Source organism: Astatotilapia calliptera, chromosome 10, assembly GCF_964374335.1.
Source record: "Astatotilapia calliptera chromosome 10, fAstCal68.1, whole genome shotgun sequence".
Taxonomy (NCBI): domain Eukaryota; kingdom Metazoa; phylum Chordata; class Actinopteri; order Cichliformes; family Cichlidae; genus Astatotilapia; species Astatotilapia calliptera.
In genome coordinates, this window is record NC_137431.1 from 6,602,730 (window position 1) to 6,614,978 (window position 12,249).

Genomic DNA, 12,249 nt, shown 5'->3' on the forward strand with positions numbered 1-12,249 from the left:
AGAGGCTACATTAATTTTCTTTCTGTAAGCACTTATTGAAATTATCTGAGCACATTACAAGTACATATTTGCTTACTCTGTATGCTCAAATGTGACCCGTTATAGCCAACAGAAAAAAAAGCGGAGGCCCGAAAAACAGGTGGGGGTCCTCCACCACCACCACTCACAGAGGCTGAGCAGTTGGCTTCCACATTTGTGATAATGTTGGCAGCATCACATATGATCTTCACAGTGCAGAGAACACAAATTAGCATCCATTACTATAGTGAAATAATTTGTTAGTTTGAAATGCTACAGGGAACTATGTACCTGTACATTAATGCTGTGGAAAGACTTCCTGTTCACATAGTCTCCTTCATTTACTGAAGGAGCAATGATTGGAATGTGAGTGCCATCTATACAGCCAATCACGCCTGGGAACCGTGAGAATAAATGTAAAATTTAAGTAGTAGTTCAAATATCACCACATCATAAATTAAGTTTTGTTCATCCTGATACCTGCAATTTTGTGGCATCCCTCTTTGATAAATCGTGTGGGTCTATGACCAGGGAACACCACAAACGAGTACAGGAGACGTTTCAGTGCAACTGTAACATTCCTGACTGCCCGACAGACGGTAGCCTTGGAAACGTGCTCAGCGTCACCAATATTATACAGAAAGCTCTCGTTTGCAAAAAACCGAAGTGCAATACAAATAATATGTACAGAACTGAGAGAATGTCCGCGATGTGTCACATGAGCAATATTAGGCCTGAGGATGTTATTCAAATAAATTATAGATTGTGCTGAAAAACGGTAACGTTCACACAGGAAATCATCAGGAAATGATAAAATGTCCAAACGCGCTCTAATCACTCTCTCCCGGCGGAGAGCTCTGCGGAGAATTTGGGCTTCAACATCTACTGGCTCTTCAAGGAAGGGGCACGCCATGTCTGACACTTCCTACAGTCAGGTTTCCGACAAAGAGGCAGAGAACGTCAGGGTTAGTTGAAGTAAACCTGCTAGGGGGCAGGTTAGCTTCACGGAGTGTGTCGTCATAGTAACTCACTCAGAATTAATCTAAACTCGCTTTGTGAAACCGAAAACCCAGAGTTTTCGTTAACTCAGGGTATACTTACTCAAAGTTTGCACTAAACCGGCTTCCTGAAATAGGGCCCTGCAGAGAAAAATGTGTGTATTTGTTCATATAGCAGCGGTCAGGACTTGACTGGGACAAAAAAATCAGCCTGGGCATTTTGACTAGAGAACGGCCCACCAGGTATTATAGGAAAAGCCATAAAGCCTTTGAATGAAAACAAATGCTGTTGTGACAGTGATGTACACTGTCTTGTTGGTATATATGTATCAATCTAATAAACTTAAACCTACACCATCCTCCCTATTCTGGTACTTACTTACCAGAAATATCAAACAACCTAATCAATAATTACATATACCTAACTAGCAGGGTTGCCAACTCCCAGTAAAAAAAATAGGGGACCACCCCCCCACCCTCCGCCTCATGATGCTTAATCGACGTAATCGACTTTAATGTATTGCCAGGGTAAAACAAATGTACAGAAACCAGTTATTTTTCTACAGTAATTAAATAGATTCAATATCTTTCTGCAACAGAATTGCAGACTGCACACATGGTACTATAGCTTATTAGGGCATATATTAGACTTAATATTTACTATATACAATAATGAATTTTTATATATTTTACATCAGATGACCACTTTGGTTGTAAGATTCGGTTGTATTTATTAAAACCTAGACATTTTAAATGAGAATAAGAAAGAAAAGTTTACGGCTGTGGCTCCAGCAAACATCAGCTGATACTAGAAAGTAATATCAAATAAATTATAACAACAGCTTATCAAGCTTAAACGTGTTGCTGTTGTTTAGCGCGACATCCGCTGGTTTCGTCTTTCTGGCGCAAAGTGGGGGATAAACAAACGAGACGGACTTAGGACAGCAAAGCCGATCAGCTGATCATTGATGAGTTTCATGATTGAAGTAGCAACAGGAGATGGAGGGGGAGAGAATGAGAGAAGAAGAGGCAGCTATGCAGCGTAAAGACACAGAATAACTCCAGCTTTGTGTCTTTTTTATAAAAAAAAATTGCTGAAGTTCGGGACAAATGACGTTCCTTTACACCAAAATACAGAACTTTAAAGTTCGACCTCATCGGCTGTAATTGGTCCAGCCCAGAGTCGATCATGGCCATTTGGCCAATCCACCACCTTTCATTGTTTATACCGTTACAAAAAAAACAAACAAACAAAAAAAAACCGTCGGCCCATTAAAAACGAAAAATCACCATCAGCCCACCGGGCAGATGCCCGGTATGCCCGATGGCCAGTCCAGCTATGGCAGCGGTTATACAGTTTACAGTTATATACAGTGTTGGGAAGGTTACTTTTAAAATGTATTCCATTACAGAATACAGAATACATGCCCCAAAATGTATTCTGTAACGTATTCCGTTACGTTACTCAATGACAGTAACGTATTCTGAATACTTTGGATTACTTAATATATTATCATGCTTTTTACAACAACGTGAATGTACTATTGCTGTGTGATTTATTACTATTACTGAAGGTCCGCGACTCCGAACTGTAGTAAAGGGACCTCTGACTAATACGGCGGGGTCCCTGTCGGCTCGTAGCCGAAAAATAGCTTTACTTTGTTGTGTGGGTCAACTTTTCTTGCGAGAGACAGAGAGAGGCGTTGAAAGATTGCTCCAACGGAACTTATTGTTTTCGGAGGAAAACACGAACACGGTGTACAGTCGAGTCTTAATAGCTTACTTACAACTGGGCTCGTCAGGCACTCTTCTTGGCTGGAGTGGTTATTATTATATTTACATGCTTCCAGCTCCCGTTTTTCCTCGACGACAACTCGTACCTTTCCACTCCCCTTTTTCTCCCTCCTCGCGCTCACAGACCCATAACGTGTATGGCAGTCCATTCTCCCTGCAACACGGACTACACTGCCCATGATGCTACATTCTTTAGAGCTATGCTTGTAGCATTCAGCCTGTTAGCTTAGCACAACAACAACAACAACGAAAAGGCTCTCAGGAAACACACAGTCAAAAGAGAGAGAGAGAGCGTCGCCCTGTAACCATGGCAACCGTAACGCTGCCGCCTGGAACAACAGCACGTAGCTGTCAAACAAAACCCAAACAGTCCTGACCCGCGACAATCCGGTTGTTCAGTGATGACGCGACGAATCCTACTTCCGGGTCTAAAGTAGTCTGCGTTTAATATGGCTTTTGTGTTGTTAACATGTTTAATGTTATGTATTTTCTTCTATTTGATCTCAAAAAGCTCCTAAAACAGTCAGTGATCCCTGTTGACCTCCCTCGGCTTTTATTACCGCTAATCATTTATTTAAGCTCAGTTTTTAAAACCTTAGGATGTAACTACAGCCCAGCCCATGCAGCAGTATATGAATGACTAACCTCGTATTGTGGATGGATTATCTCAGTTGTTCTCCTGGCTGAAGTTTGGTCCTTTTACAGCATCCTGCCATGCGATTACATTTGTTTCTGACCACCGAGAACACTCACGTTAACTTTTATCGAGTGGAAAAAAAAGTTAGCTTGTTTATATTATGCTAACATAGCTATGTCGCTAGCGGTCACGTAGCACATCATTATATACCAGCTAGCCCAACTTCAGTAACCCTACAAACGTCACTGCTGTTTAGTTTTCTGTCTTCATTTATGCTGGAAGTGATAGCAGAGCTGTACGTTTTAATTTGTTTCCAAAACCCCGCAGTCAGGACATGCTATATTGTATTTAGATAGAAGCTAGCGAGCTAACTCCCTGCTAACTTCTAACTCCGTTAAATGTCATAAATTCCGTTTTCATGGATGCCTGGATGTTAAACTCAATTGTTACACCTGGTAGAGCAGAACGCTGATCATTTTATTAAAGATGAAAGACTTTAGACAGTTTTTCAACTCTCAGTAATGCCACAGTGATCGTTTGATATATGGACCTGCAGCGGAGTTTAGACCCAGACACGGCTAGTGACGTCAGACTGAACAACCGGATATTAAACAGGAAAGTACCGCAGTGTAATCCATTTCAACAAAGTAACTGTATTCTGAATACCACCTTTTTAAACGGTAACTGTAACGGAATACAGTTACTCATATTTTGTATTTTAAATACGTAACCGCGGTACATGTATTCCGTTACTCCCCAACACTGGTTATATATGGTACAGATAAAGGTGAGAGGGGGGTTACTGGGGCTTCGTTAGGTACACCTGTTTAGCAGATCCTCCAAAAATATCTAATCAACCAATCAAGTCACAGTACCTTAGTGTATTTAGGAATGTTGAAAAAACCTGTTTAAGTTCTAATCGAACCTCAGAATGAGGAAGAAAAGTGGTTTAAGTGACTTTGGCAAGGTTGCTTGTGACAGATGGACTATTTCACAAAGTGCTGACCTTTGCGCCACTAAGCCTAATCTTAAAAGTAGAGATAGTGTCTGTCTCCTGAATCCAAATTGGAAACTGGCTCCACAGAAGAGAGGCCTGAAAGCTTTGCTTCCCATTCTACTTTTAAATGCCACAAGTAAAGTCACAAGCAGTTGGCATACTCTAGGATAGTAGAAAAGTGCTATATAAGAATCAGTCTATTTACCAAGTAAGCCGGTAATCTGAAGAGTGAAGTGCTCTATTGGGTTGATAGGGTACTATAAGGTCTTTGAGATAAATGGGGCTGAGTGAGCATGCAAGTGCCAATGCCAGGGATTCTTACTGCAACATTTTGGATCAGGGAGTTTTAGGATAAATAATAATCTGATAATCTGACTGATAATAATGAATTACAGAAGTCCCAGAAGTAACAGTTCCATGAACTAGTTTTTAGCATTACTTTGAGACAGAATGTTTCTAATTTTGGAGATATTGTGGAAATGGAAGAAAGCAGTCCTGCATATTTGTGTAATATGTGCATTGAAGGAAATATCCTGATCAAAAACAACTCCAGCATTCCTCACAGTGTTGCTGGAGGCCAATGTAATCTTCCAAAAATATTGGAAATTGAATTCCAATCCTACTAAAAAAGTGAATTCTTTTTGTCCATGATACACAACAAAGAGATATTTGACATATTCTTGTTTAATTACAAATAGAATATTTGATATCAAAGGACCTAAAACAAAATCAGCCATTGAATGTGGAGAAGAAACTAAAAGAATGCAAGACCAAATTACACTTGTGTTTTAAAAAATATCTTGCAGTGGTGAGTACCAACCAAAAGCGGTCCAAGGAAGGGCTACCAGTAAACCGGTGACAGGGACATAGGCGCCCAATGCTCATTGATTGGCGCAGGGAACAAAGGCTGGCCCATGTGGTACAATATTTAAAAAAAAAAGAAAAAAAAAAAGAGCTAATATAACAGAAATAGCAGAAAAGAGTTTCATATAAGAGTCCAAACACAGTGCACCACAGCTTGCTTTGTATGGGATTGCAAAGTCACAGGTCAGTCACAGTCCCTTTGCATGTGAGCATCAAAACTTGACCTTGGAGCGCTGGAAGAAGGTAGTCTGATCTGGTGAATCACGGTTTCTTTTACGTGATGAGGACAGACAGATGCATGTGCAGCATTTATCTGTGGACGAGATGGTAAATGGACTGGTTCTCACATAGCGCCTTTCTACTCTGAGCACTTTAGACAACTTGGTTCGTTCACCCATTCGCACAAGCACTTTTTTCTATGCTCTGCTATGTAAGTGCTTTTTATCTAACATTGACATGCATGGGATGTCTTGGATCATCAAATCCTTGCCCAAGGATATTTGGCATGCAGACCAGAGAAGATGGGGACTGATCCACAGCTATCCATGGCAGCAAGAGGGAAGGAAAGCAAGTTGGCAAGGATAGTGTGACACTCTGGGCAAAATTCTTCTGAGAAACCCTGGGTCCTGGACTTCACGTGGATGTCATTTCTAGACATAGCACATACCTGAACAGTACTGCAGACCATGTACACCCCTTCGTGGCAGTGGCCTCTTTCAAATGGATAATCCTCCCAAATCCCAAGTCTGATCAATGGAGTCCCCTCCTCTCAACTTGCATGACTTAAAGAACCTGCTGCTCTCGCCGTATTGGCAGATTCCACAGGACACCTTTACAGGTCAGATCTGTTTTAAACAACGTTAGTATGGTGGTTGTGCTGTGGTCCATGTACAGTTATCAACTATTTTTTTGGTATATTTATTTGTGTTTGTAGTGTGTGTGAGAGCGTTTCAGTAGTGTGTGTAAGAGCGTTTCAGTAGTGTGTGTGAGAGCGTTTCAGTAGTGTGTGTGAGAGCTAAAATTTCAGTAGTGTGTGTGAGAGCGTTTCAGTAGTGTGTGTGAGAGCTAAAATTTCAGTAGTGTGTGTGAGAGCGTTTCAGTTGTGTGTGTGAGAGCGTTTCAGTAATAATGTCCCTTACGGCACCTCATAGCCCACCCCTAATACACACACACACACACACACACAAAACAGGGCACTAGCTGTTCATTATAAATATAATGAGGCAATGGAAGAATGTATATAAAAACACTTATTCCACACAGATGTAGTAGATGTTATTTTAATAGGTGTTCAAGAAGCAAAAGTTGCGTCAGAAGAAAGTGTCAAAGGAATAACAGTTGCATCAGCAAACAGTGTCATGACATAGTTTAGGACGATGTGGGGTATGGAAGGTCGGGTGGCTAAGGGATCCCACACTAAGCAGGGGTTCCAGTAAGGCAAGGCTGCATGTAACAACTGGGCTTTAACAATCAAAAACAGACGTTTCATAATGATTACAGTAACATAAATTAGAGTAAGCACATGATATACAACCCTATTGGAGGAAAGATACTTAGAAGATCCGACAATCTCTTCATCACAAAAAAGTCATGATCTACATCCAGTAAAGGGTAAATAACCTTATACATGTGCATGTATAAACAGATGCATATTCATTTCTATATTTCACTGTTTGTTTGTTTTTTTATTTGACTAAAACTATAAAAAGGAGCAGTAATAAATAAACCGGGACTCAAGCATTTCATTGTTGTGATTGCAGAAGTGTCCCAGTTGAACTCTTCTGAACAGACTTTTACTTTTACTGCAAAGGAAAAAAGTAACAAACCGGGGAAAGAGATTTTCCAACCACTCAATATGCACAAATCTTTCTTTTATCAGTCTTATGGATGGTGACATGACAGTCCTTTGGACTTAAAACTGCCCCACATTTCCAGTGACTATAAGGTGCAGCAGCTTTTCTGTCATGAGAACTGTTGGTTGTAACAACTATGTACCTTAGAAACAGTATACCATCATAGCATACAATACAGTACAATCAAGACTGAATTAGAAAAATACAGGTACAAAATGATTACATTCAAGAAGACAGTGCTAACACAAAAGGGTATTATAATCATTTAGGTCATTAATATAGGAATTCAACATTATAGAAGCATTTTCTAGGTAGAAAAAGTGAGGGAAAATGACAAAATTATGGCTGTATTGTAGATGTGTGGTTTTGTTACTGACACACACACATAGTGCCTTGAAAAAGTATTTGCCCCAACATGTTACATAATAAATTGTGATGAACCACATTTTTAGAAACCCGAGTTCACTTTCACTATCCACACTCCTGCCAGACCTGCTGAATTAAGACATTACTTAAACAGAACCTGTCTGACAAAGAAAAGTAGGCTAAACGAAAGGACATCATCCCATAACTTAAAGAAAAAGATGACATCTATCAGACTGGAAAGGATTTCTATGGCTTTGAGACTCCAGCGAACAGTGGGATTCTTTTTCTGGAGTGGCCAGCCTACCAAAATTACTGCAAGAGTACACTGAACAACTTGTAAAGAACAGCAAGGCTCACTTGCCTCAGTTATGAAGCAGTGTTCATGATTCAACAATAAGGGATATCTATGGAAGAGACCCAAGGTCAAAGCCACTGCTGTCAAAAAACAAATAAACAAAAAAACTCCAATTTGATGATCCAAGAATTTTGGTAAAAATACTCTATGGACTGACGAGGGAAAAGTTGAACTCCTTTGGAAATGATACATTTCGTACAATTTAACATAAAACCAAAATAGCATTTCATAAAAAGTACATCATACCAACAGTTAAACAGTATGATGGTAGTGTGAGGTCTGGGACCCAGATGACTTTGCATGATTGTTTAAACTATTAATTCTGCTCTCTACTAGAAAATCCTGAAGGAGAATTTGGACTTACCAGAGACCACACTAGAAAGTCCACCTGTGAGGGGTTTGGTGTGGCCTAGTCAAAGGTTTTTCATTCTTAAAACACTCCAATGTGGCAGATTTCAATTCCGCAAAGAAGAATGTAACAACATTCCTCCACAGCACTATGAAAAAAACCACCAGTTATCAGAGATGACTGAGTGCAGTGTATGAGTTCTTGCCACCAAGGACTTGGATCTTTGTCTAATATTCGTTTTGTTTAATGCTCTCAAACCTCTGTGTTTCACAAACAGGCAAAGAAACAAAGAAATTAGCAAGGTGGCAAATACTTTTCCATGACACTGTATACATATATCATTAAAATGCATAATTTCCACAGAGTGGGTAAAATTTATATATGCTTCCAAGACCATGACCATTTTGCCTTGGGTCATAAGGTGCAAATACTGAATATATACAGGCATTTAGTGGTGCCTTTTTGTTGCACTTAATTCCAACTCTGTATCCCACACAGGATGAATTGTGCTGATAATGTTACCTGAATATTTAAATACCTAAAAAACAAACAAAAAGAAACAATCTAGAGCACCCCCCCCCCCCAAAAAAAAAAAAAGCAGGATTTGTGGCTGAATATACCTTTCCCTTCTTTGGCAAATGTCAACATACTCACTTGCTACAAGCTAGTATCTGTCTCTTTTTTTTCTCTGTGTGGTCTGGGGGAAGACAACTTCTTTGTCTTTACAAAGAACTACACTGATTTCCACCAGTGGAAGAACTATACAGTTTACCATTGTACCAAGTGACAGAAATGTAACTTTCTTTTATATCAGAAAAAAACTACATACATCCATTCTTAGGATTATCATAAAGCATTTTGGGGTTCCTTTAACTTTGACTCTTTTTTTTTTTTAATAAAACAAGTTCTTAGATGAATTAAAGACTTGTTGCATGTACAGGAATATTTGCATTGTAAGGCCTATATAAGATATGAATGACTCTGAAATAATGTATTTCTAAAAAAATGACTTCTCTGAGATCCAATATTACAATATTTCTGTCTCCTGTCATTAAGTGTCTGAAAGCACTGAAAGACACCTCATTATTTGAAGACAGTGCATTTTTTGGTGCCTCTCTGCTTATCACAGTAGAGACACATTTGTCATCCGTGAGCTTAATTTTTTTTTTTTTAACAACAGTCCTAATCCAGTAAACTTCACCTCAGGAAAAACAGTGAAGTTCTTAAGGGACTTAGTTGAAAGAATATCATAAACACACACCCAAAAAAGAACGATCAAATAGAAAGCTAAAAGCTATAAAAGTTATTAAATGTGACTGAATCTAAGTATTGGTCTCCAAAGAGGAAGGCTCCTCGTGGTACATACATGACAGGAGTCTCAGTGGAATGAATATACATACATATATATATATATATATATATATATATATATATACACATATATATACATATATATACACATATATATACATACATATACATATATATACATACATATACATATATATACATATATATATACATATATATATATATACATATACATATATATATATATACATATACATATACATATATATATACATATACATACATACATATACATACATATACATATATATATATATATATATATATATATATATACATATATATACATACATATATGTACACACACATATATTCCACTGAGACTCCTCTCATCTATGTTGAAATTGTGGCTGGTTTTAGCCAGGTCCTGAGGGTGTTAAAGATACTACTGACTTAAGTAAGAACACTGCCTCTGGTGGAGATGATGCATTTTATTACCCCGTTACATGAGCAATTTAAACTTAAGATTAGTCTATTTTTATGGTATAAACAAGCAAAACACCTCTTTCATGAAGTAAGACGTACACATAAATTAACCTTTCTAACTGCTACGCAAACTGCAATAAGATCAAGTATTGACAAAAACTGCATTCACTTTTCAGAAATGTTTGCACTGACTTTGGGACACTGAGCAAGAAGCTGCTTGAGGGCTTTCTGGTGGCAAAGAGGGTGTAGGTGGGAGGGTTAAGACTATAGTTTAAGCACTTTTCCTCAATCTCCCCATCACAAAAATGTGTTTTTTCCCCCACAAGCCTCACAGCCACACTGTGATTCTACTGCTAGAAATTAGACAGGGCTCCTTGTTTACATGCAAGTGATGCACAGGTCTACTTTTCATATTCAGGCTATAACACATTTATTTGCGGTTACCACACTTTTGTAGTAAAGCATCACAATTTTAACACATATCCAAACCTCAACCAAGATTTCTTCAGTGTTTGAGTACACCGTAAGACTAAGTTAGTAATGGTCTACCAATCGTGGTTGGTTACCCTGGTTTAAGCCATTTTGGGTTGAAGCTAAAAGGGATTAAGAGCTATTTAAATGCAGAGGTATTGTAACAGAGGTGGAGGGAACTCTTCAGCAGGTGTATGTGTGAGGTATAAAAGATGAGAGAAAGCTGATTTGTCTCTAAAACAAATGCAGTTTCTTTTTTCTTTCCATCTAAAATGCCTTAACTTTAAAATGGCCTCTGTTTGATAAACATGTACAATAAACCCATGACATCCATCTCTATAAGAGAAGCCATGCACTGGTTGATAGCTTGATACTTTCAAAGGCCCTATTAGCATATCTGGGAGTGGGGATGGGGATGTATGGACTTAAGAAAGGCATCTTTCCCCCAAACCAAAAGAAGGTTTAAGGGGAAACACTGAGATAACGAGGAGGTGGAGGAAGAAGAGGAGGAGGAGGAGAAGGTCTCCTTCTCCTTCGAGGAAATTTACCACAAAGCGGAAGGTGGAATATGTCCAAAGCTTCTCGATCAAGTCTTCATTCAGTGTGGGGCTACCACAGAGGAAAGTTGAGATCCAATGCAAACCTTCGTGTTGTGGCTTCTCAGAACAGCAGAAGAGTTTCACTGATCAGCGCAGGAGATGAGAACTGGAGTCTGGGAAAGTTCGTTATTCTGACTCTCAGCCAAGCCTCTCTGACCTCTGAAACAAGACAGTAAGAGAGACTGAAGAGTATGCTTCATTTTTTAAACTAGTTTAAAGATTTTGCTTTCAAGCACTAGGCCCATTGTCTTTTAATGCAAAGTTCTTGGAAATTCTTTCAAGTTCTCTGCGTTTCCACCATAGTCTAAAAGACTATATGACATATGAATAGCATTTTTTTCTTTCCTTTTTTCATGTCTTCATTCTTGACAGAAGACAAATCAGTCATAAAACCAAAATAACACAATATACAATAAAAAGAAAGAGTATTAAAAATGCTATAACTCTCCAAGCTTTGTTATTGCAGTGCTGAATAACACAAATAAAGAGTCATTTGATATAAAGCTGAATCAGAGAGTAGAAATGAAAATAAAAATACTGGGTTGCAATGAGTCATATGGATGCGTCGTATAAATAAAGCTGAACTGAACTGAATGGTTCATATGAGATATCTAAATTCTAGACAGCAGCATGTAAGGGTGCTAGCAGTGCACTCTATTTTTTTAAATGGTCAAATTTATAACATTTATAACATTTGAGTGAGGAATACTCCCCCCCCATATGAATACTCCCCCCCCAAAAAAAAAAATTTGCCTACCTTAATTAAAATGACCCAATAAATAAAACCTAACTAATCTCTGGTATATTACAATCCTTAAGTGTTAGCAAAAGAATAACAATCACAAGCCAAGTCCATGCATACGGTAACCGGTCTCTACCTGTGAATATTTTCCATGGCTGCAACCTCAGCGAGGGCAGCCAAGCTGAACAAGGCAGGCAGCTCTTGTGATATGGTGCTTCTTTCTGCCTCCTCTCCTCTGTGACTATAGCACCCCATTTCATTGCATAAATTCTGTTGTGGTAATGGCTTCTTATCCTGGTCCTGGTTCAGGTCCCTTGTTTTGTCTTCTGTAGTAACAAAGCACATATGTACAATTCTCAGGAACATAACTGAATATTTTTCAGAACATGTCATTAATAGTTTCTGCTCA

At 38.7% G+C, this 12,249-nt stretch overlaps 1 protein-coding gene across 5 annotated transcripts in view; it reads right to left on the reverse strand.

The window, feature by feature from the left end:
- Positions 1-10,217: 10,217 nt before the first annotated feature.
- The window catches only part of bbx (BBX high mobility group box domain containing), a 45,496-nt gene continuing 43,464 nt past the window's right edge, over positions 10,218-12,249 (reverse strand). For 4 of the 5 annotated variants that reach the window (XM_026181877.2, XM_026181879.2, XM_026181883.2 and 1 more), the window contains 2 exons: positions 11,977-12,166; positions 10,218-11,257 (listed from right to left, as the gene is read on the reverse strand). In XM_026181877.2, coding sequence (XP_026037662.1) covers positions 11,179-11,257; positions 11,977-12,166 — 269 coding nt within the window. In that variant the 3' untranslated portion in view covers positions 10,218-11,178. The remainder of the gene's footprint in view (positions 11,258-11,976; positions 12,167-12,249) is intronic. The other variant, XM_026181882.2, reaches the window with a different exon arrangement.